At 41.9% G+C, this 26361-nt stretch overlaps 1 protein-coding gene across 2 annotated transcripts in view; it reads right to left on the bottom strand.

Annotated features, from left to right (window-relative positions):
- LOC134864652 (E3 ubiquitin-protein ligase SMURF2-like) overlaps window positions 1–26361 on the bottom strand; it is a 50173-nt gene that overhangs the window by 3085 nt on the left and 20727 nt on the right. The window contains exons 5-20 of one of the 2 annotated variants that reach the window (XM_063883811.1): window positions 21742–21875; window positions 18265–18330; window positions 17301–17412; window positions 16919–17002; window positions 15258–15469; window positions 13172–13256; window positions 11276–11434; window positions 10691–10744; window positions 5900–6113; window positions 3082–3185; window positions 2866–2980; window positions 2283–2461; window positions 1372–1509; window positions 1031–1151; window positions 713–914; window positions 113–188 (exon numbers count right to left, since the gene is read on the bottom strand). In XM_063883811.1, coding sequence (XP_063739881.1) covers window positions 113–188; window positions 713–914; window positions 1031–1151; window positions 1372–1509; window positions 2283–2461; window positions 2866–2980; window positions 3082–3185; window positions 5900–6113; window positions 10691–10744; window positions 11276–11434; window positions 13172–13256; window positions 15258–15469; window positions 16919–17002; window positions 17301–17412; window positions 18265–18330; window positions 21742–21875 — 2055 coding nt within the window. The remainder of the gene's footprint in view (window positions 1–112; window positions 189–712; window positions 915–1030; window positions 1152–1371; window positions 1510–2282; window positions 2462–2865; window positions 2981–3081; window positions 3186–5899; window positions 6114–10690; window positions 10745–11275; window positions 11435–13171; window positions 13257–15257; window positions 15470–16918; window positions 17003–17300; window positions 17413–18264; window positions 18331–21741; window positions 21876–26361) is intronic. The other variant, XM_063883813.1, reaches the window with a different exon arrangement.

Below are 26361 nucleotides of genomic sequence, written 5' to 3'. Positions count from 1 at the left end.
CTGGAGAGGAAAAAAAGAGAATACGTTCAAATGAGTGAAGCTAGGGGAGAGGTATTGCCTATAAGCAAGTGGTGCGTGGTTGTGCGTGTTTGCAGGTGCATGTGACACACACCAGGTATGGGCTTTGGGCAGATTGTTGGCGTTTGCATCGATCTGATGAATGGTGAAGAGTCTGGGCCCTGCAGCTCCTGCAGACAAAACACAAACGGGATACATCAGCTGCAGTTCAGCATCCAATCCCACTGTTCATTCACCCTCCAGCAATTCATCTAATAAAAGCCTGACACTCTTTTAATCCGTTAGCCTCCGTTCCTTGAGCCTGACGGCTGCTTTTCTTGGACGAAAATATGCTCCTGAAATTAACTGCGCATCATTTGAAATCATCACAAAAACTAAGATAAATCTAATTATTATCTGAGGAATTAACGATATATTCAACAATACATCCCATTAGTATTGGCCATATATTCTGTCATAATGTCGCATATATTTTAAACTTTCAAAATTCCGAGGCTACCCCGGTGTAATAACCATCAAACAATAATAGCAGGGTAAAAGGTATTATACTATTAAAATATTAACAATTATAATTATTTTCAGTTACAATGACCCTCAAAGACATTAGTCTAAAACAAGCCGCATCACTAACATGATTATTACAGGGACAGAGAGACAGAGGCTGGCTAAAGTTAGCACAGCGTCAGACGAGCACCTTGTAGAGCCTTGAAGCCCTGCAGTGGGACTCTGGAGGAGCCGGTAACAAACTGCAGCAGCCGGGCCCTCCTCTCCTCGTCAAACGTCTCCACGGCTTTCCAGAACCACTTGACGATGTTGCTGTCGGCGGTGCAGTGCTTCAGACGGGTGTTGGACTTCCAGTCAGCGATGTCGATCTTGCCCAGGCCGCACACTATCAGCTGAAGGGAGACAGACACATACATATCCACTTGAGTTAATACTATACCAGAGAATTGTACCTGGATTATTTCTTGTTTTTCTGGAAGATGTCATAGAAGATGTTCTGATGTTGTACCTCCAGTTCTTTCTCGTCAAAGGATTTGAGCAGGTGTTGAGGGATAACCTCGTTGAAGCCTTTCTGCAGAGCCAGAAACTGAGCCTCGATGCCATGCAGGAAACGCCAGTTCACATACAACCTGCAGAGAACCCCAGAGGAGGGAGACTTTGAGTTTATTGCACTATTTTGGGACTGCAAATACAGATTCACCCCCATGACACACAACTAATGACAGCATGACAATTTCGACTGTCAAAGTGTGAAAACCGTGCTTGAATGGAGCTTGTGTCAGCTGAAACTGAACTTGTTGCAAGGGGATTGTTGTTGTCATCTTTTTTTTTTTAAAACCCTCTCCTTACCTGACATACTCCTTCTTGGTGTCCTCTGTGACGTTCACACTCTTGCCGTTGGGTTTGAGCTCATGTTGGATGATTTCTCCGTAGGCATTGTGCTCCACACAGAAAGTGTGGTCCAGGACGCCGGTGATGTCATTGTCCCTGAGAGGAGAGAGAGGGCCGGTTAGAGAGAGAAGGCAGGCAGCAGTAAGAATCAGCGATCAGCTTCTGCAGAAATGACTTCTCGTTACTCTTTGTTATTTAAATATAGGCCAACAGAACTAACAAAAACAGCAGTGGTCTGCACTCAGAATCCTGCCCAAATATATAATTCATAGGAATTTCTTTTGGCTGCTGGTCGGTTATTGAGTTCTCATGATTTTTTTCTTGATTTGCTTAACAGATAAAGTCGAAATAGGTGACACTAGATTAGGTAAGAATTTATATTAAAAGAACATTGTGTGTAATGATTTTACAGTGCATCCAAACATCTAGCAAGGGTGTTCGATTGGTTGGATGTCGTTAGCTTTACTGGCAGCAGGGGGCGCCACACATTAGTATTTCTTAAATGACAGAACAGTCAAGTCTATGCGTGTTGCTCAAGTATATGTCCCTATAGGCTGATGTATATATATATATGAATGATTTTCTAAGCAACCCCTTTCTGAATGTATTTGCTAATGTGGAAGCATGTGTAATAGTTAGGAAGCTACTCTCCTCCACAGCTTACCATTGTTATGTTAGCCTACAGTTAAAGGAGAGATCGTTAAAATTAAGTTCTGTCTAACCTGCTTTTATACAGGGACATTTTTGACAAGCACATTTACTTTGCACATAGCTTAATATCAGTTTATAATATACGTTTCCTATAACCTTGGGTTGCCAGGGAAATCATTTAGAAAATAAACTATGGGCCGGTATAAAAGTATTCGTACAGGATCCAGACGAGGCTGTTGTGGAGGTCGGGGTCGACAGACTCCATGTCGTCCAGCGTGATGGGTTTCCCCAGCAGCTGTTTGTAGAAGGGCAGAGTGAAGCCTCCGTCGATGTAGTGGCCGTGAAACACCGCCATGCCCATGATGCGACCCACGAAGTGGAAGTACGACAGGTGCTCCTGCGCATCAGACAGGGATATTAATAAGGAGGCTTTCATCATATCAGTTTCTGTATTATATAGCTTATATAGAAGTTAAGCTTCACCCAGGAGAGATGTGTTGCTCTGCAAGACTTCATTGTTTACAGCATGCAGGAACATCTCTATTGTTTACATCTTGAGCAATACTAAAATAAAAAGGTGTATCATTTTAAATTCTAATCACTCACCTTTTTCAATCATGAATTTGTGTCAAAACGCATGTGAACGTTTTCTGCTGCTCCTTTTAAATTTAATTCTAGCTTACAAACCCAAACAGTTTGTGGATTCTCAGAGGAAAGAATGTCTTGTCTATTTCTGCCTCTGAAGTCTGGCACAATACAGTTATTGTCACATGTCTATTATAAAAAGGTAATCATTTGTACCGGGTTGACGGCAGAGTCAGGGTTGATCTGCAGAGTGTAGATGTCGTCTCTGGAGTACTGGAACAGGCCGTAGTACGGGTTTAGCATCTCGTGGGACAGCAGGTATAACCATTCCCTAAAACACAAAAGATTTACATCAAAAGTGCAGTTGGAATCAGCATAAACAAATATTCCCTGACATTTAAAGGCATTGAATATAAACCTGCGTCTAAATACCTTGCTACCCCGCCATAGTCCAGTCCCTCTTCTCCTCTGAATTTGATCATCAGTCTTTTCCAAAGATCCTTCGGACGCATCTTCATCACCTGCCGGTACGACTCCTACGATTCAAGAAACAGTACATTTAAAACAATGCAAAAAACAAGGTCTTTAATATCGCAGAATGACACTCCACGATGTCATTTGATGGACATTTCTACTACCATGATAAAGAGAAAGACTGTCACTGATTTGAAGTTTGCTGCTGTGTGAAGGACTGTAAGCAGTTTGGGGCGGAACCTGGTTATATGATACAAATGTTGAACGAAATTACATATTTAAATGATAAAATCATGTCATTTGTATTGGTTCCTGGAAGAAAAGGATACTAAAAAGGTTTCCCATTTAATTGTTTTCAAACAAAATAGGATCACATACAAACGTATTATTTTGGGTTCAAAAATAAACAGTAAAATATGTATAAAATAACATTAATTGTGTCGCTCTATACCAGTCATTTAAGTTGAATTGAGAATCCTTTAATGAAAGAAGTATGAGAGTAATCAGTGTTGAGTACTGAATTTAATACATTTGTTAGGATAGTAATCAAACTGACATTTCTTTAATGAAGTAAATAAAACAGTTGCTACTACTACAACTATACACCCTAATTTCCGGACTATTGAGTGCACCCGAGTATAAGCCGCACCATCTAAATTTTAGAAGAAAAAAAAACTGTACATAAACCGGCCGCAACTGTCTATAAGCCGCAGGTTTCCAGGTGTTGTAACATGAGATATTTACACAGAAAGATTTTAAACATTTTAAATGACCGCTTTTTTCCAAACAGTGTCGGAATTGAACAGCCTCAGAATGGCTTCATCACACACTTTCTCAGTCTCTCTTTCGTTGTCTCGCTCTTGCGCTTCCTGCGAGAGCGTCCCCTGGTAGCCGTTAGCCCGTAAAAATATATAGATTAGCCGCATCGTTGTTTAAGCTGCAGGGTTCAAAGCGTGTGAAAAAAGTAGCGGTTTATAGTCCCGAAATGACGGTACTTATTACGCTCTAGTAAGGGTAACTAGTATTTCGATACACTTTCCTAACATCAAATCTTGTATTAATTCTTTGATGCTTTAAAGAGAATACATTTATACCAGTGCATCCTAGCAATTCTGTCCTTGCATCTATCCATAGTAAACACTCCCCCAGTTACAGTTAAACAAATAGTCAGTGTTTTCATTTTTAGATTACATAAGAGTCATCTCTCTGTCTGTCCTCTCACAGGAGTCCACAGGGACAGAGAGCAGGCCACAGTAAACAATAACCTGCCACAGTGAACAATATCTGACTGCTGCAACAGGGTAAGCCGGACAGATCACGGCTGTAAGATTAAACTCAAACATTTAAGTTACTCTGAACACGAGAGATTACACATGCATTGAGTTGATAAGGGAATGTGCAGAGGAACAAATTTCCTTTCTGTTAATCGTTTGTGGCACAGAGCAAGTGTAGATAAGAAATCAGAGTTGTATAATTGTACACGCACAGTGCCAGCGGTAAGCTGCGGCTCTGGTTCCTGCACGAAAAAACATCAAGTGGATCTGCAGAGCTGCTTTCACACTCAACTTTCCCCTTCCACAGCTGTCACGTCGAAGGGCGATGAAGTCATACTTTTCATTGCTCAACTTGTAGTTATGAAGTTATGTCTGGCCACGAATACTTGCCACTTCTGCCCTTAGCTCCTTCCCACCCTCCCTTCTCCTTCCCCATCTCTTTAGCTGCTGAAATCATCCCGAAAGAATGCCTTGCCTTGGTAGAACAAATGATGGGGAGAGCAGGAAAAAGAGAGACAGAGGAGGAGAAGAAAAGCTACAGAGAAATAGTGTTTTTGTGGTGTTGTGAAGGCTTTTCTGTTCTGCTTTTCACTGAGAATAATAAAGCCGTTTGGAGCAGTGGTTCTGCACGGCCCTGGGCCCTTTTCTGGTGCACATCGTAAATGGGGTGAAAAAATGCTAGTAAAATGCAAAGATCTGGGTTTGTGAGGATTCAGTTATTGTTTTTCAGGGACTTTTGGGGTTTGCATGTCAGCATGTGATGCCTTTGTGAATGCCAGATGGGGAGTTTTATGCACACATGGTCATGGTCAGTACATACAAATATACAAATTCAAGGGAAATTCTGTGTTTGCATTCATGTATGTGCACATGTTTACAGCTGTGCTCAGATGCCCTTCATCAGAGAACCACATGCTTCCCTTTATGGTTTAAATCACACCAGGAATTTTAAGTTTGGGTGTCTCGTTTACAAGGTTCCAGGAGATTTTGAAAATGAACACCTGCCCTTCTGAAGACTTTTGAGACAAATCATATTTTAGGATCATGTCGGTTCCTATTGCAACAATCAATCGACAACTGACAAGCCAGTTATTAGAAATATAATCTGCAACATTTTGATAATTGATTAATAGTTAAAGTATTTCTCCTGAAAACAATGGCAGGAAATGCTGTTTTCAGCCTTAAATATTGAGACTTCATGTTTTTCTGTGTTTAAACATCTTAATAAACTAAACATATTTTAGTTTTTGATAAACAAAAGACATTGGAACACCTTGCCTTGATCTTTGGGATGGACATAGTGAAAGACTTTTGGACAGAAATGCCACAAACATAGCTGAATCAACGATAGGACAAATAAGCATGACTTTAAACTCTAATTAGCATGAACAAAAGGTGGCGTTTGCACATCTTGCAGCATTCTAGTTAGACCTCCTCCTAACAGAAACATGTGTATTGTAACATTTATTTTTGTGTTCAGGTGAGTATTTCATCATTTTTACCTCAAATATCTCCTCCCGGCAGACCTCGATGCGGCAGTGGCCGGCCTGTGGTTGTTGGGCAGAGAGCTCCTGCCGCAGGATTTTCAGCTTCTGCACCAGGTCTCTCTTGTATTTGGGCACCGTCAGGCACTCCGCCTCCTCAGGCAGCTGGGCAGGGGACAGCGGCACTGGCGGGATCCCAGGAACAACCTGGTCCTTCAACTGAGGCGGATGACTGGAGGAATAATGTGAAGAGGAAGGATCAAGAGTCAGTCTGATCCACCAATTCACTTAAACAGGAGGACTAAACAATTTGTCCTGGGCAGCCTTTTCTTATTTGGACTGTGTGTATTACAGCCATTTATGATCACTTTCCCATAAGTAGTTCTTATATTTGTTCTGGTGTACTGCTTTTAGGCAACATATGTATAGAAGTAGAAAGAGGAATATGTCCTGCAGGGAATTTCCCAACACCCTCTACCTCAAATATTCTCCAACCACTGAACTAGGAAGTCTTGTAAGAAATTCCCTCTTCAGCTCTCACCCTCCTCACTCCCCTCAAAGCAAAGAGCCCAAAACAGAGCACTAAGTCCTGAGTAAATCTGATCCAGACCTGAGGACAGGCCAGGCCTTTGACCAGACGTCTGAAAAATATCACTAGCAGGAAAGACAGAGAGATGGAGATGAAGCCTGGCTGAGCAAAGAGAGAGAGAGAGATACACACAGAGGAAAATACATTTACAAAAGGAGAGGTGTAAGAATAGCTGGTGCCTCCTGCCAGCCAAATTTGACAAGGTATCCCTGCACACCATCAAGCACTACTTCCAAGATACAACCACAGGAGCTCCTCATACTTTGAGGTGAAGAGGGGACATTAACACACATTTCTACAACTCTACAGTCTTGTTTTCGTGGAGTAGCACAGATGATGAAGATGCCTTTCTTTTAGCTGCACATTTTCTGATAAATGTAGATTACAGCCACTGTTTTAAATCCATGTTTGCCTGTTTCTCTTCTTGCTATTCAGGGCCTGTATATTCTAAAAAAGATGAGTCGGGTTTAAATTACAATCTTGGCAAAGGTGAGCCATGGTCAGAGTTCTGGTGTCTCTCCCTCATTGTGGTGTTGGTGGTGGGACGCCTGGGTGGGCCTCATAAAAACATTATCCATCTCTCCGTTCAACAGGACAGCAGCCCTCATTCTCCTGTGAGGAAACGCTGAGCCAGCGTAGGATTTCTTTAAAAAGAAGCTACTGTCCTCCGCTGGGAGAGGAGGCTGCTGTTGGCCAAACTCAAGACTGAAATGGTGTATTTAAGGAAGGAGAGACCTTCTGAGGTAGCAGCACATAGCCACCCACTTATTCCGACACTTGTACATTTGGGTTCTCTGGTTCAGTGGGTTGAAAAAAAAAAACCTCATCTATTTGGGCTTTCCAAACTAAACGGGTGCAGTGTTTCACCAGTCTATCCCTGTATAATCAAGTCCGCTGCTATTTATTTTATTGGCAGGCGCTGGGGCTGCTAGCATGTCAAAGAAAGGGTAAGACTGCAGTCCTGAAAACCACTTTAGGAAGGAGGAGGGGAAGAAAAGATGGCCTTAAAAGAAAAATGGAATGAGTTGCCTTTGGCTCAGAGGCTGAACAACCATATAATAAAGCGTAATTTAAGCACACTTTTTTTTCCTTCCGAGGGCACAGTGTAATTAAAAATAAGTTTCAACATAGTTCATCGTCTTTGGTTTCCAAACGGGGACGAGCTCTGCATATTTGATGGTAAATATAGAAAATACAAGGACAGCAAAGCTGAAAATCTGCCCGAGTTGAAAGAGAGGAATGGCTGTGACAGCTTGGGTAAAACACCACTTGGGGTGAAATATAACTGTCAAATTCAATCCACGAGCCAGAGGAATTTATTAGTGTTATTCCAAGGTGGACGTAGCAGGAGGAAAAGGAGAAGTGAAGGAATTTGCCAGAACTAAGCCACCTGCACCTGAACCTGCAGAGTCATGATAGTCCTCCATCCTCAGACTGGGTGTGTGAGGTGAGGGAGTGCATGCACAAGAAAGCACGGCTGTGTGTGTGGAGAGAAACGTCTTTTTAATGTCAGCCAGCACAGGTGGGCTGTAATGAGTGTTGAGTAGGTGTAGTGGTGTTAAAGCTACACTAACTTAGCCACTCTGCCCCCCACCCAGCCTGGAGAATCAAAGGGCCCTTTATGAGTCCGAGCATCAGCTGGTGCTGCAGAACGTGTGTGCACTGAATTATTTACTTGGATAATATGTGTGTGTTTTGCCAGTAATTGTGTGATCTTTAACATTCTTCCCACCTAGCAAAATACCACATCTGTACACTTGTGTTGGTTTAAAAACTACAGGAAGTACAGGAAACCAGAAGCAGACAGACTGCAGTGATGAGACTGCGTACCGACAAAAGTATGTCGCATTTTACGACAGTCTCCAAGAATAACGAATGAAAGCTTTGCAAAATGTTGCCATAACAGAAAACAATCTGTGCTTTCTGCATAATTTGACTTACTGTATACAGCATGAGACCAAAAAGGTATTTGACACCAAAGACGGAGGTGGAGTACATTGTGCATGCAAATAAATAACAAATATAACTCTATATCTACCGGTCTACCCACCTGTATCCCACTCTATATCCATGTGTGGGATGTATTGCTAACCCAGTCATTTGCATTTATTTATCTTTCAAAGTTCAATATAACCACACACCCATAATATACTTTAGTATATAATCATCATTTCTTAAAAAATCAATGCAAATGTTGATATAAATGTCATGAAGATGTAGAACTTGGTGGGGAAAATACCTGCTGATGCCCACTAAACCTAAATCCATCGGCAACTTAAAATACCTTCAGCAAACACTGATGTAATGGTTCAGACATATTCTATGTGCTGGTGCGAGGGAAGAGGTTAAGCATGTGAGAGACAGCGCGGCAGACCACAGTAACGTAGCTGTGGCTGACTGTCTGACAATTCAAGGCCTTCATTAGTCTTAAGTCGACGGCAACAGGGCCGTCTGAGTCACTCTCACACCGAGATGCATCCTGGAGGCTCAGTAGGCTGAGGTGCAAACTGCACACTCCCGATGTTGTAATGTCAAATTTGTTCCACGCAATCTGATCTTGCAGACGAAACACAAACAGTTCCTACAGGCACTGCACTCAGCTGGCTCTCACATGCAACCCCACTTCAACCACTACCTTTAATCTCCCTAAATGGAAACAGGTCAATGCAATGCTGCATCTTAGCAGTGTAGCAGTGTAGCGGTGTGTGTGTGTGTGTGTGTGTGTGTGTGTGTGTGTGTGTGTGTGTGTGTGTGTGTGTGTGTGTGTGTGTTTAATGTGGATGTTTGGTGAAATATCTTTAAATCCAGGTGTTGATAAAAGACAGATGTCCTGAGTATGAGCCAGCAGACAGGCTGATAACTGTAACAGTTTTAGAGTCCGTCAGAGGCGACAGTGTGCAGGGTTGTACATTGCACAGTTATTGCTGCTCCATGGTCTGTATCAAAGCATGATTTGATTTTGTTTTCATTAATCAGTGTGTATCACGGAAAGCTGCATTAGAAATTAAAGCTTGCTAATTTTGACCTTTGAGAAGTTCTTAAACTTTGTCTGGACTGCCTCAAATCTCTCCTAATAAGGAGTCAGACAGGCAGTTAATGATGCTGACTGGATAACATAGCTGAGCTTCAGCTCACAACCAGAGGCAGTTCTGACACATATGGATACTATTTGACCAAATGACCAGATGTTGATTTCCCAAACATGTCTATCGTGCCAGCCGCTGTTATTGAAAGAGGTTTTGACTGAGAATTTGCACTAAAAAAGCAAAGGGGAAAATCTCCACATCTCTCCATGTTCCTTTTGTTCTAATGACTCCTGCCTCACACACTGGCAGGCAGAAAGTACAGGGAGCTCCCCGACAGCCAAAATACACAAAGAACAAACCCAGAATTCAGTTCATCGTATCAGGGATTCAAACAACTCACAGGTTCCATCCACACGAATATCACAGCCTTGCTAGATGTCATTTTCTCTATTACTCAGTAGAGGTACTGCTGAAGTGTGTGCTCAATGTGTGAGGATATTAAAACTGTTGCTAAGCTAGCAGCCCATATGCTAACACGAGTTTAGTTCTTTTTTTCTGAGCGTAGTCGGCCCATCAGGCCTTTCTGCTGTGTTTGCTGCCAGCAGTGGAAGCAGACTGCTAACAGACAAACGCACCGAAAGACCAACTGACAGCCCCTGACACGAGTCTGTGTGTGTGTGTGTGTGTGTGTGTGTGTGTGTGTGTGTGTGTGTGTGTGTGTGTGTGTGTATCTGTGTGAGTGTGTTTCAGACTTGAGTGACACCCACATGAAAGTCAACCCTGAGGAAGGTTATGTACGTGTATAAAACACACATACTGGACATTCCCCTGTGGAAAAGTATCACTGTCAGCATTCTCGCAATATTAACGGTGTGTGTGTGTGTGTGTGTGTGTGTGTGTGTGTGTGTGTGTGTGCGTGCGTACGTGTAGCTTTGAGTGACTAGCTGCTGAAACGGCTTTATACAGACAGATTCCCCGGGTGTATAAAACGTCCGTCACCATGTGTGTTTAGATTGCATTGTCACATGCATGTTTGCCATAGCCCAAGAGCAAGTGCATGTTGTAGTATGGGAACACATCTATCTCTGCACAGATGCCTGTATGTGTATCTGTGTGTGAGTGTGAGTGTGAGTGTGAGTGTGAGTGTGAGTGTGAGTGTGTGTGTGTGTGTGTGTGTGTTTGTGTGCAGGTTACCTGAGGTTAGTGTTTTGGCTTTCCATGGCCACACGGGAACCATTTGGACTTGGGCTGTAAGAAAAAAACAGAAGAAGAGAAGGGAACATTTCAGAGAAAGACAAAAAGGGAGAAAAAGACCATGAAAACAATGGGAATGACAGAGAGGAGGATTGGAGTATTGAAAACACCATGGGACAAGATTTTTAAAAAAAAGAAAGAAAAGTGACACAGGAGAAGGAGAAAGAGAGCAATTTAGAATAAACGAGTAAAAAGAAAACAAAGTAAAGGATTAAAAAGGTAGATTAAAAAAAAGAAAAAAATTACAGGGAGAGTAAATTGAGGCAAAGATATTTCCGTCATTGAGGAAGGCAGGAAGAGAAGGATGGAAAAAGAGCGGAAAGGACAAATAGGAGGACAAAAATATAAGGTGAGGCGAATGAAACCAAGACAGCCATCAGTGATTATCTTACAGCAGATATATTCATTGCCGGAAAAAAGCAATATTTCATGTTCTTGGGATTTCAGATCTCAACCACAGCCAAGGTAATGTCCCTGAATATCCTGCCCTGGGGCCCTGAACACATCAGTGATTTATAGACTTACTTGAGTACTAGATGCAGGTTAGCAGAGAGTCTCGGGTCTGTGAACTGAGTTGTTCGATTGTTGTGGTCGACAAAGTAGACACGACCCGTGGCTGTGTTTCTGATCTCCCAGCCTGGAGGCAGCGGGCCCAGCTCCTCACAGTTCACATTGCTGAGATCCCTGAACAAATCACACCGAAACCATCAGCAAGAAACATACAACTGTTAATATGGCTAAAACAAATAGCGGTGATCATCACACTGACAGCTACAGCATAAACCACCAACTTTGAGTGTTTTGAAGCTATCCCCAGATTCACTAACGATCTTTGTCCATTTGCCTCGCTGTATGAGTGTCTTTCAGCGTTATGCGATTAATTATCTTGGCTTCCTCTTTGATGCATGCTAACAATCTGGCACCTGGTCACTATGTTTGCAAATTGATACTCAAAATAAATAATATATATCACACACAGGTACACACAGACATCTTCATAAAAGTGAGAGGGATTACTTTTGTAAGAGTCAATACAACATTTTGAAGAAAACCTTACCCCTGCCTTTTAATGGGTTTTATATTTGTGTTGTTAGCTATACTGCAATGTTAGCTGCTTTTTAAAGATCAATGGTAGGTAGGAGTAGACATTTTGTGATCAGATTTCAACACAATTACAAAAAAAAACGTAATGCCTTTTCAACAAATATCTTTTTTTGAATGAAAAATAATTGAATAACCAAGTACACTACATTCACATGAACTAGTACGTAGACTTTCTCTTGACAGCAGATTCACATAACTCATCAGATCGCTCTCAACAGAACAAAGAGCAGCGTCAACATTAACAAAGCCATTCTCCTGCTGAAAAAGCCCTTGCTCTAATTTTCTGATTCTTCTTCGCTCCTGTACACTGACATTCCCGTCAGTAGAAAGCTAAGCCATGATCTGGGACAACGCAAGAGCCTCAGGAAAACTAGATTTTTTGTTTATGCATGTGTGTGTGTGTGTGTGTGTACTTTGTCCTTGTGTTAAGTGAGGACACATCCCTCAGGGAAAAAGTACATGCCTTGCTGCACTCATCACAAAATACTGGGTCATTTTGAAAAGTTCTGTCCAAAATGACCAAACCCAGAGGTTGCTGCTGTGAGCTGGAAGTTAACTGAACGTGCTTCTTTGCTGAGCAGCAACATGGCCAAAAATGTAACGCAATATCAGAGCCTGAAGTCTCTGGTGATTAACGAGTACGCTATTGAGCGTCAGTGAAAGAGTTTGATTGAATGCAGAACCACTAGCATTTTCTGCAGCTGCCCAAAAATGTTTCTTCCAACTCCACATCGGACTCAGAGGTCATTCGTTTGGCTGACCTGGACTTGATCCTGAAATATGACTATAAAGACTAAAGTTTCTGGACACAAAAAGTTAAGTCCAGTTTGGTCCTGTCAGTTTAGGAATATATGTACGGTTTTACATTAAGGATAATACATTACCGGCTGTCAGCACTGCACTGTATTTATCATGTGCACTTAACGGCCGCTAGGGGTTTCTTATCAAAACAAAAACATAAAGACAGAGTTGTGAGGTCATGTGAGATCATGGGATTGTGTATCACTGCAGTTTGCTTCTCCCAGTCAGGATATTGTTCATTGAGGGTTTTTTAACCAAAGACTGAATTAGCCACATGAGTCTGCTCCCGATTGTAACCAGTGGACAGAGGGCCATTGAAGTAGCCTTGATTAAAATGTGGGTTGACGTAGGATTGAAAGTAGTTCACATTTGATGTGGAAATCACCCTTTAATATTCCTCAAGTCAGTGTGATATTATTTCACTCATACTTCACATTAATTAAAATAAACAGAAATTGCAAAACAAATTTAAAAATGAAGACAATAAAGAAGGGAAAACTAGAAAACAACAGTTACCTGGGCACCCGGGGGTCATGCCATGTGCTGACTCCAGTCTGCGTGTGGAGGAAGTAGACTTGACCCTGCTGAGTTGTTCTTTGCTCTAAAGAAGGGAGAAAGAGGGAAAACGAGGGTCAAACGGGCAAAACAACCCTGAAACACGACAGTAGAAACTGTTGTTCTGTAGTCCTGGTCCATGGATAGTGAATCTGTGTATTTTGGAGAAAGGGAATCCTGTATAATTGAAGCGACAGGCAAACTGCAAGGACAACAATTTTGTAAAGTGGGTGCCAAAGTAATCATTTAGCTTCTCTCCAAGTCTCCACTATCCCGAGAGAATAGAGGATATAAAATGTGAGGAAAACGATTAAAGACTTTTACGAGGGTTTTTTCCTTGCACGTAGTTACTTGATGCCTCCTTGTTGCCTTGTTTTCTCTTAAAGGTTGGTGTGTGCTCTGAAAGTAATCCCTTCCCATTAATCTACAAAACCAAAGGAAATGGAAAAGCAAACTCTTTTTCGAAGCCAACCCAAATAATATACTGTAAACAACTGGGAGAACCGAGGACAGCAAAAAAGAAATGAGAATAGTTCATCACCCGTTAGATCTGTGGTTCCCTCCAGCTCACGGATGAATAGAATCGGAGGATGAAACCCTCTTTATTAGTCACATCCATGCAAACAGCAGAGTACACACAGTGAAATTAGTCCTCTGCTTTTAACCCATCCTAGTACTAGGAGCAGTGGGCAGCTATCGTGCAGCACCCGGGGAGCAATGGGGAGGGGGGATTGGAGGTGTCCGGTGCCTTGCTCAAGGGCACCACAGCAGGGCCTAGGAGGTGAACTGGGACCTCTCCAAGTAGCAGTCCACTTTCCATATTTCAAGTCTGTTCGGGGACTTGAACCGGCGACCCTACGATTCCCAGTCCAAGCCCCTACTGACTGAGCCACTGCTGGAATATTGTGTGTGTGTGTGTGTGTGTGTGTGTGTGTGTGTGTGTGTGTGTGTGTGTGTGTGTGTGTGTGTGTGTGTGTGTGTGTGTGTGTGTGTGTGTGTGTGTGAATGTTGGCACAAAAGTGTGTGTGCTGCACAGGCTCAAGTGTTCATGCACCCGCTAATCCATCACTACCCCACACCCCAACTTCCTACTGGCACAACTCATTTCCTACCCACCTCTCCTTCTCTTTTTCCCTCACACACACTCCCTCTCTCCATCACCACACCCAGCCACTGGTTCAGGGGGTTCAGCGAGAAAGACAGCTCACTAGCCGTTGGGCATCAGTGACTCACTTTGTCCGACCTTGGCCAGCGTCAGTAGACACAGCGGGTCGTTTCAAAAGGGGGCAAAGGTCCAAAAGTGCCATTCTAAAAAATCAAGGGCATGCAGCACCACACTTAACATAATTATTTATTTTACAGACTCTGCGGGTATTGTGGGGTTCACTGTGGCTGAAAGTACACTTAACTAAAAAAAAAACATTCCAATGGTGGAAAATATAGTTGTGTAGCTCCTGCATTATTTTCCGAACGTGTTCAAAGAAAGGCCAGTTTTAGAATAACACTCAGAAAAATAGCCAATAATCCAAAATGCCTTCTGAGCGAAAAACTGAGCCATAAATCTGCCACTTTCACTTCAGTGTGTAAGCCCAGTATTTAAACTCTGGGAAGTAGAGGAGAGGAATATGATCATACATCAGGTGTTGACTGAGGTTGTCATGATGTGGTGCTGTGGGTCAGAAGCGAATGTGTGTGAGAGTCAAAGGAAAGAGCCATGAGACAGAGGGATAGAAAATAAGTGGAGAAAGAAAAGGGCATTTAAACTTTAGTCTTATCATTAAAAAGCAATCCAAAGTATCATTGCCTCCGGGGTACAAGCAAGATTCCCCGGGCGCTGCACAATAGCTGCCCACTGCTCCTAGTACTAGGATGGGTTAAATGCAGAGGACCAATTTCACTGTGTGTGCTCTGCTGTGTGCATGTATGTGACAATAAAGAGGGTTTCATCCTCCGATTCTATCTAGATGTGTGTGTGTGTGTGTGTGTGTGTGTGTGTGTGTGTGTGTGTGTGTGTGTGTGTGTGTGTGTGTGTTGCTCTGTCTCTCACCATAACCCTCAGGCAGGTCAGGGGGTGTATGCAGGTGTGTTCGACTCATGTAGTTGCGATGCCGCTGCGATCGAACCCGTCTCTCCTGGATCCGCTGTACGCCCTGCGGGCCGCTCGCCTCAGCCCCGTTAACCGGCGTCATCACCGGCGTGTTCTCGTCCACCACGCAGCTCAGCGGGCGCCCTGATGGGCTGGAGTACTCCGACGCTGGCCTGGGAGAGAGCGGAGAGTGTTCATGTCTATGGAGTTTATTTATTTTCTAGAAACACATTGATATGCAGGGAACATAATAAATGCACTGAAAAGAACAAAGTTGCATGATGTAACTCTGCACCATGTTTTCCTCTACTAGCAGGAAGCTGGGTGGGAAGGGTGCAAAGAACTGTGTTTCTGTGTCAAAGGTGTGCTATGGGTTAAGTGAAAGGTACAGCCATTTTATCTGGGCTTGTGATGTCTATGTCCACACACACACACACACACACACACACACACACACACACACACACACACACACACACACACACACACACACACACACACACACACACACACACACACACACACACACACACACACACACACACACACACACACACACACACACACACACACACACACACACACACACACACACACACACACACACACACACACACACACACACACACACACACACACACACACACACACACACACACACACACACACACACACACACACACACACACACACACACACGAAGAAAAATATATTTTATGGTTGAGATTAAAGTGATTTGAAGGATTACGGGTTGCATAAAAGCAAACAGAAAGTCCTCACAAGACTACAGCAGAATCTATAGTGTGTAAAGGAGACAGACAGGTCGACACATACTGTGTGTGTGTGTGTGTGTGTGTGTGTGTGTGTGTGTGTGTGTGTGTGTGTGTGTGTGTGTGTGTGTGTGTGTGTGTGTGTGTGTGTGTGTGTGTGTGTGTGACCATTGTCTTGCTGTCATGGTTTACTGACGCCATGGCTATCTAAAACCTCGGACCGTTGTCTGTCAACCCACAGCCCACCTACTCCCCCTTCGACACACTCTTCCTTCCTCCTATTTCCTTTTTCTCCCCCTTCACTAATGTCCCACCTCTCCCTCTGAGTAACCCTGCTCCTTTACTTTCGAGGTGTTTTCACACTTTCTCCAAGTCTTTGAGCCAGTTCCACCAATCTACACCTAAAACTGATTAATGGATTATTCTTTCTAAATTCTGGACCAGGTTACATTTGCCGTCAGTCACGACCAGTGACAGGTGAAGCTGGGGGAGGGGGGGGTGTTATTTGTTTGCTTACTCCCCTAACGGCTCCACTGATATGGGCCAAGTAGGAAGGCGACAGTTGTTCCAGCAGGAACAGGGGCCAAGTAAAACCTAGCTGCCCGACTGGCTGGCTAGTTTATTTAGGTGTGTGTGTGGTGGGGGTGGGGGGGGCTAAGGAAATTGTCAGCAATTCACTCATTACGACAGACTGTTATTGTTGTGCTGGGAGTTGGGCTTCGTGAAAGTTTTTTTTCCTGGAAGGGGAAGTGGGAAAAAGTCCAACCACTTACACAGACCCCTGATGCCTTGTTATTAAAAGTTCAAGTGTGTAGTATTTAAAGCCCTAGATGAAGAAGTGTGCAGTTTTACCTGGTAGGTCTCTCCCACTGCGTGGTACGCGTGATGTGGTTCAGGTACTGTATCCTCCCAGAGGCCGTCCTCCTTTCTTCCCAACTGTTTCATGACATATTAAGACCAAAGGGATAGAGAAACAAATAAAAAAAGACAGCTTAAAAACTGCTGAAACTGATTGTACAATGTTCTAAAAAAGGGGCTAAACAGCAAATAAATGTAATAAGAAAGACATGTCTCTTTACAAACAAGACAAACTTACTTCATTAAAAAAGTGTCTCCAATAGAGGTGAATCAAGATAGCTCCCAGAAAAATGGAAGACTTCAAGAAATACCAAGCTAGTACTGTGTGTTCAAACAGAATAGGTAATTTGAAAGGAAAAGCTTTGATAATATTCACCCATCAGGCAGGTCGTTGTCGAACAAGCGACTGCAGTCCACCACCGGCCCTCCTGTCCCGATGCGATCTCTGGACTGAAGACTGACTGCACAGTTAACAAGGACAAGGAAGACTACAGATCAATGAGATGCCCTTACCCATGAAGCTTCGCTCAAATAAATACTGATATTTTTTGTTATAGTCATGATTTTTTATTAATCTTTTAAATGATGTTGCTGTTTTAGGCTGACACTGGCATCTCTCCGAGGCTGTAGCAGGCGCAGTGTAAAAGCTACTGCCCTCTGTCCTTAATACCAAATCACAGCATGAATTTTAATGATGTTGCTTGAGGTGTTGGTGTCTTAATGTCACCAAATTTGTGTAACAGATCAAACAAAACATTTCTGCAACTTATGAAACATAGTAGGTCACGGGAGTGGTCGTTATATACGTCCACATAATGTTTGAAGCCCTTATTCTACGCTAAAATGTAATATATTAATAAGCAGCTAATCAAAACCCAATGTTTATTACAAGTTTTTGACTAGAAAACCTTAACAGTGATAATTATTATCTCAAATTAACCTTTGAGATGATCCATGTATTTTACTTGGCCTTAAATGTTGACCTTCATTTAAAATACTGCAAATTAATTGATACCTAAGTGAGAATGAATTAGCTGTTGGCAAACAAAATGAGATCTTACATTTTTTAAACCTAGAAAATGTAAGAGAGTAGTCCCATTGATGTCTTCCAGCTGTCAATTTAATCATTGTTTTGAACAGTAAATATGCAGAAGACAAAAGCTCTGGGATTGGACTAAGCATGTCCATCTGAGCTTTTTTTTTTTTTTAATAGTATTGGCACACTGGATGTAGACTAGAGCATCTGGAACATGTAACACCCTGACAATAGACTAAGCATAGTTATATATTTGACTTTTCCATAAGAATGATAATGTTTTAAACATGTTTGGACTCCTTACCAACTATTTGACCTCTCACAGTATCATTGTCATTGGGGCCCAGCTTATTCAGGTCCAGTCTCTGATCTGCAGGGAAAAAACAAACAAGAACCATCAATTAAACATCTGCTCACATTTACAACCATGATCAAATCCAGGTATCAAGCTGATGAGTAACTTGATGAATTTAAGGCCAAGTAACAAGGCGTTCAAACTGAAAATCTAACTGCAGGGTGCAGCGTTTCAGTGGGTGTGTTGCCACACTGAGACGATGAAACACTACCCAGGAAGGACAGATGAGTAATAAATCCATGACTTTGAAGGCTTATAAGATGACAGGAACTGCACAGTTAATTGGAAATACTATGACGGAGGATGTTTCAACCATGGAAAGATATCAAAAGGGCATTCTTATCATCTGTTGTAGGAGATGAAACAACATAAAATATGACCTCCAAACACATCAACCAATGATTGTACACAGTGATAACGGCTCTGATTTAGGCATGAGGCAAATGGGACATTTTGAAGCAGCCAGGCAAAACTTTCAAAATGTTACAAAATAAACAATGTTCTGTGCAGGGAAAAACATTTGGAGACACAAAATATCACAGATTCTGGACACAAAATTGTATTGTTACTTTTCTTGTTATTTTTGGATAAGCAAGGACTCATTGTCTGCTCAGCAGCACATGATAGTACTGCGAGACGGACCGCACCGAAACACAACCCAGGACGACTCCAAACAAGATCCAGACACAGATACACTCAGCAATCTCTCTCTGCCTCCATCACAGAGAAACTTTTGCATGACCAGCCCAGCAGAGCAGTACAGGAGTGATATCAATTGATGTGTCTGTATGTGTGCGTCTGCGTGGGTGTGTCGTGATCGCGCAGGGTGAGTCATGCAGGGGCTTTGGCTTTCTAAAATCTGAAAAAGTAAAGCATAGCCTGACATTACAAAGCGTGTGTGTGTGTGTGTGTGTGTGTGTGTGTGTGTGTGTGTGTGTGTGTGTGTGTGTGTGTGTGTGTGTGTGTGTGTGTGTGTGTGTGTGTGTGTGTGTGTGTGTGTAGGAAGGAAGGAAGGAAGGGAATGAAATATGCACCACAAGAGGAGGACTGAAAGAGAAAGAGAAACAGAAAGAGAGATAAGGAGATGCCCCAGTTATCCGTGCATTAAAACTAAAATCAGAGACATACTAGGCATGTCATGTCCTTGGTTCGCCTGTATGTATAGACTGTGCAGATCTTAACATCACTATAGCTTATTTCCAGAAGTGTGTGTTCGTGTGTGTGCATCTGTTCCGGATACGTGTCTAGACTAAACAGGGATGGTCTAAGCCTTACATGGCTGGAATAGTAAGCAGAATTTCCTCTTAAATAAGAGACAAGGGAAACACAGAGACAGAACGTGTACAGACCTTTAACCACAAGGCCTCGCTGCACCGTGTAACATCTCAGAGCCACGCTTTGCTTCAATGAACACACTACATAAATCAGACTTCATATGCGGCTGTAGCATCTGTTTCAGTATGTAATCATTTAGCTTATGACCACCTGTATGTCTGTCTTTGTATGGATATGTAAAACCATCCATATAAGCATCACTATCAGGAAACCAGCAAATATAGTCAAAGATTCAAGGACTGTTTACAGTCATTCTGAAACACATGGAGACGAGGTGAAGCCGTTTTAGTTCTTCTTGCCAAACAAGACAAAACAAAAACAGCAGTGAATTCCTGAAGAGTCTTTTTTTTTTTTGCATCAGTTCAATGTAAACAGAAGCAACAGAAACCTCAGTTATTTATACGGCAGATAATAAGGCCGGTATCATAACAATAAAAATGTGACCTTTAGGGAATTATTGTTCATCAGTTAGCTGTAACATCAAAGAAGAAAAATAAGACTAACTAAGACAACTCATTTCGAAAGACTTTGGCGTGCGTGTGCGTGCGTGCGTGCATGTGTAGGTGTAGGAGTGAAACAGTTGAATATGACTTCTAGGAATCAATACAATTCCAGTAAAGTAATGTTTGTCTCGGTGTGTGTACATCTTGGTCAGACCGCAGCCTGGGCACAGTTCATGTGTCTACGGCTACAAGACAAGGACACGGGATATTGTGAGCTCTGGTGTCTTGTCAAAGATTATGATTTGTCTCCCTGTCCACTTCCTGTGGCTACAAGACAGTATAATTTCTGCCATGTTGGCTGTACAGTAAGTGGCTGGTCTGGAGCCGAGCTGGAGACTCTACTGTCTGTTTCTGGAAGCTGTGGCTAAATGTTAGGGCAGGTTCTTTGGCCCTCAGTGGGGTTAAAGTATGGCATGTCAAGGTCTCATGTTTTTCAGTGGCTTGAAGAGTGAACTTTATACATCAAGAATTTCACATTTGAACAAGTAAAGGTTCCTGGAACATATGTTTGGTAATCTTAAGAGAAGTATGTAGCTTTTTGGATTTGGCATAATAGTCGCATTTAGGTCAGCTAATCAGTTTGGTTCTAACAAAGAAGGAAATTATATTCAGACAGACAACTTGCGGAGTGTCTGTAGTGTGTGACTGTGTAGAATGAATGGATGGAAAAAAGGAAAAGGTCAGATTTATTCAAAAAAGAAGGGAAGAAATGTACCTCAGTATGGCGGTTCTGTTACTTGTCTGAACTTTTAGTTTGAGACAGGAAGATGGATTGGAGGAAAGGAGGAGAATGTGTGGAAGGAATGTTAATTTGCGATATGTACTACAGTTAAGTATGTATGTGTCAGTATCAACAGACTGGTACTGCCAACAAGGCAGACAGGGCTAACAAGCATGCGGCCATGTGGACAGCAGAGAGTAAATAAGAGTATAAATCAGTTGGAAATCAAAGAGCCGCCGTCTGTGAGGTCAGGCAGATGTTGTGTGTTATCCACATTAAACCGGGTCACACAGGATTATCAAAGTTATCCCCAAACAGCACCTTTCCTCCTCTCTCTGCACCTTGGGAAAAACAGTGCCAATAAGTATATCAGCAGGATTTGGTTTTCAAGAGCTATACATTTCCTTGGCAGAAAGTTGCACTGCTGTAAAAATGAATGGTGGCTATTGATTTAGGTTCAGGTGTCTCATGTCTACAGCATTTCTGTTATATGTAGCCTAAAGGAGCTGTTGATGTATTGTGCTTATAAATCTCATGGCAATGAATGTTTGGCACGAAAACAGCAGCAGACTGCAAGGTGGGGATGGGATAGCAGCAGTGTTAAAGAGGTACATGTAGCAGCAGGCTAGCTAACAATCAAACTTTTGTAGCCATTTAAAACAAAGGCACAGAAAAAGTCAAGTTGTGTGTGTTATTGGAGACACCAGCTCTAGTCCATCCATGTGTCTTACTGAGTAGCACCTTTGTGCAAACATGTGTGATAAGAGTTTCACCTGGAGCTTCAGACACTGGATAGTTATTCATTAAGTCATTAGATGTAGCCTGTGGATCTTCCCCATCAACCTTCACTTACAAACAGGTACTTACAGCCAGTGTCTTTGAGTCTGTTGATTGCGTTGGACAGGAGGCGCACACAGCCGAGGAAACCTGCACCCTGCTTTTTGTGGATCTTCTTGTGATTCCATACGCTGATGGTGATCGAGTCTGCCTTTCCAATGTACCTTGAGAGTGGAAGAGAAAGAGAGCAAGAAAACAGGTCAAAAAGACAATCCTGACAATATGTGCAGTATTCTGAATGGTCCATTAAGCCGTGGTGCACGCTTGAGTGTAGATGTAAATCTTACATCTTGTACATTATCCAACTACTTCTTAAGAGAATAATGCACACCAGGTTTGCGGTGCAGACTTTCAGACTGTTTAATGAGGCTGATTATCTGATTCTAAAGAACCTTGTGTGTTCATGCATACTGGGCTAAGATCAGTCTAGTCGTGGTTGGAGAAAAGAGGAAGTCCCCAAGATGTGTTTAACCACTGACTGAGACCCAGACAGCTACACACACACACACACACACACACACACACACACACACACACACACACACACACACACACACACACACACACACACACACACACACACACACACACACACACACACACACACACACACACACACACACACACACACACACACACACACACACACACACACACACACACACACACACACACACACACACACAGCACTGTGGATCACCAGGGAGGAGGGGGTTTCCTCACCAGGGAGGAGGGGGTTTCTCCACCAAACACATCAAAATGTAAACATTTGACAGCAAGTAAAATCATCGAAGTTGGGAAATTGTTGGAGTGAGAAAAATTACAGCATGTGGATCTTTAAGTATCCAGTGATTCAGTTTCTAGTCGCTATCTGACACTGATCAGGATGCAGTAGCTGAGCTTAGCATCTTGGCATGTTCGCTTGTTCTCCAGCAGCAGATGCTGATGTGTCTGTGCTTGTTGTTGCATATGTTGATTATGATGTCATCTTCAAGCCATTTAACATTATTTAATGACAAACGGGTGAAAGAACTCGCATTGTTTGTGCCAACATACTTTCAATTGTCTTCTCCAATAAAGTTGAGTTATTTGAATGCTTATTTGCCAAAAAGTGGATACTAACATTGAGATTAAAAAGAATAACAGCTCCAACATGTTCTGAGCAATCAAACAAAACATCTGAATGGAGTAACTTTTAATGCATTTGTTTTTCTGATTAAACTTGTGCTGTTTCCAACTTCGACAATACCAATTTCTTTGCGATCATTCTTGACTACGAGATGTTTCCAAAGTTTTCCAAAATATTACCGATATGTTGCAATTTGGTTCTCAGCATTGTGTGTGCTTTTATTTTAAATGTCCTCTGAGCAAAACATGGTATTCAAAATGTAATCTCATACTTTTCCCTTCACACTATGTGGCTGCGAGATTACCAGGTCGATGTGAAGAAAAGATGTGTTGTGCAAAGCACCTTGGAGCGACAACAAAAAACTGAAATAGCTGACGAGACTGTGACTGTGTCTGAAGATAAGAGAAACAGGTGGAACAAAATGTTGTTTCCCAACACTGTGCCAAAGACAGTGTTGGGAAACATTTTACTCTGAAATAACATTGCAGGTGCTGAGGTTATTCTTACAACACTGCTATGAAAAAGCAAATTTATACATATGGGGGTTGGCTGAAGAGAGGGTAAACTGTCAGCGCTGAATAATAAATGGACCTGAAAACAGATGGAAGAACAGCGTGTACGTTATACAACATATAACTCTAGACTGAACTGACTGTGACTCCCCGTCTCCTGTTGGTATTTGTTGTTGGCTGTTCTACCAACACAAAGCTAGCAAAACAGAAATTGGGATATACTGTAATTCATTTTCAGTAGGATTCAGCAGGTGCAGCATTGGAGAGAATGTTATTATTAAGCTGTTTAACTGTCAATGTTTTATTGTGAACATGCGATTCAATAAGAGTTTTCTGTGAAAGAAAAGGGGCAAACATATGTGTGTATATACTGTCAAGTAAATTTACTAAAAAAGTAAGAAGACAATGTATTTGAACATTTCAGTGGGTTCATCAGTTTTTTAGACTTGGTATGAGTATTTAATAATGTTTTAAATGCGTTTGCAAATTATGAAATAATGTCCTACATATAAAATATTATGTCAGAATTCTCAAAATATAAAAGATGACCATGTGTAAAAAAAAGGTTCCAGCAGGAAAAATATACCACTGAATATTACGCCAAATGGTATAAGAGCCCTTCAAGTATTTACAATAATGTTATGACACATACAATTAAAGAGAAATTAAATAAAAATGTAAAAATCATGTAGGCTATAAACAGTGAATAATGCTCAGGGTTGTTTTTGGCACAATCTTTTTCTGTTCTTTGTGCTAAATTAAAAGAAGCAGAACTCCCAGATGATGAACTAACAGACACTGACAGTCAGCCAAGTATGCAAAACTATAACAAACCATCTCTCTACATCCCGCTCTCACACACACACTTCATTACTTTAGGTGGTTTTGGCAACAACAAAATTAAGGATTAGGGCTCTTAATCCCACAGACAACGGCAGAGGAGGGGAAAATATTCTTGGGTCAAATACAGATTAGCTTTGCAGGACTTACTAAATCCAGAGCTGCAAGACTTCTCAAACTTCTTCCTGCCAGGGAACTTACATTACTCAAAAAGAAGATGTATTTCCAGATTGGATACATCTCATATTAATGTTGGACAGGCTTCAGCTGTTAAAATCAATAAAGACAAAAATAAATCTGTGTGGAGATTCAACAGCCCTGGATCGTCCATATCAAATACATTGATCTGATTTATGTAAGTTGAGTCTTTGCCAGAGCATTCTTCCTCGGTTCCCTTGTTCCTGCTGTTATGTGAACCGACCACCCCATTTCACCTCTTCCACTTACGAACATATCTCACAAAGACTTTTCCTGCCTTCCATAACAGAATATTGTGAATATTTAAGCAGATAACAACTCATAAAGTACAATAAATCATGGTGGAAATGTATGTTTGCCTAAAGACTAAACAAGACAAAGAGCTTGCATACAACCCAAATATTTCTGTTCCTGTTTCCAAGCATGGAGCACACAACTTGCTCTGTTTGCAATCTTCCTTCTGTGCCAACTTACACAAACACAGAGAGACATCTTCTACAGGTTAAACCACTCCTATTCAATGTCTGCAGTAATTTACTTTTGACTATACAGTAGGTGGGTATGTCAGGCCTCCAGGGCTTTTGGTAGGTATGTGGTGATGCATAGAGTCAACTTATAAACTACTGCCAATGCATATAAAAAAGGCTAGCGACATGAAGAGCAAAAAACTGACTGGACCAGTGCTAGTGCCGTTGGTATATTAAAACATTTATTACTAGGGTCAGACCAAATGTTTCATTAGGTGGCATGCTATGCCCACATTAAAGTTTGAACACTGATGAAATCTTTTCCAAAAGTAGGTCTTACATTGGTTTGCATAAGACGCCGATATGTTCTATACAGCATCAGTTGTATAAAGACGTATATGTAAATAGTATTGCAGCGTATTTATGTAAGGTCATTTATGAAGAGTATTTATTTACATAACAGAGCTTCTGGTAGTATCAGAGCCATGTGGGAAAAGACCCCACCTCTCAAAGCTGAAGGCTGGAGATGGGGGGTGTGGCGAGCTGGCAATCTGACAAACCCACACTCCCATCTGCTTTCTGCGGCATGTAAGCCATTTCCTGAAGCAGAGGAAGAGGCCAAGGGCCACTGGCGGGAAATATACTCCTCTGAGAGGTTGGGGATCATGAAGGGGGTGCAGAACTGTGTAAAAAGGGGAACCGTGGTTAAGGTTGAGAGGGCACAGGAAGCATTGTAAAACAGGTGGTGTGTGTGTGTGTGTGTGTGTGTGTGTGTGTGTGTGTGTGTGTGTGTGTGTGTGTGTGTGTGTGTGTGTGTGTGTGTGTGTGTGTGTACGTGCATGCGTGTGTGTATCTGAAAATCGAAAGTGGGCCCAGGAAGGCAAGATACATTTGTTATTATAGACTAATGATATAGGCAGGACTAGAGTCACATTCGTATGAACACTTACATCATTTATAAACACACGTTCTCCCTCTACAACTGGCTTTCATTACAAATATGAGAGCAACCAACAGTTATTTTTATTATTGATTACCTTCCTGTTATTGTTAATGAATAGCAGATTCATGAACTGCTTGCTCTACATAATGTCACATTCCAGAGAGACGACTTCTTTGTCCGTAACTAATAAAATATACGTAGTTTACTTTAGTTAAAGACAAACAAAAAGACAACATTTAAATTTGAGAGGCTGGAATTTGAGATATTATTGCCACTTTTCCTTAAAGAAATAATATAGTATAATGAAATAAGTGAAGCTTTTTACCTTTGCATGATTCATGGTTTGGTTTTGGAATATCAATGATTTAATTTACGTTTTCAACACTGACAGGAAACAAAAAGTGAGCGTACTCGATAGAAAAATCTGGTTCTAAAAGGATTTTCAAGGGACTATACTTGGCTTATTCTGGAAAAGATTACTTCCATAAAGTAGCTCCCTAAATGTGTTTCGGCCTGTATACAGCCACATTTGGCTCAGAGGACTAAGCGAGCCAACACTCA

Source organism: Eleginops maclovinus, chromosome 5, assembly GCF_036324505.1.
Source record: "Eleginops maclovinus isolate JMC-PN-2008 ecotype Puerto Natales chromosome 5, JC_Emac_rtc_rv5, whole genome shotgun sequence".
NCBI lineage: Eukaryota > Metazoa > Chordata > Actinopteri > Perciformes > Eleginopidae > Eleginops > Eleginops maclovinus.
The sequence above is the reverse complement of the archived record's forward strand: the minus strand, read 5'-3'. Positions and strand labels throughout refer to the sequence as shown.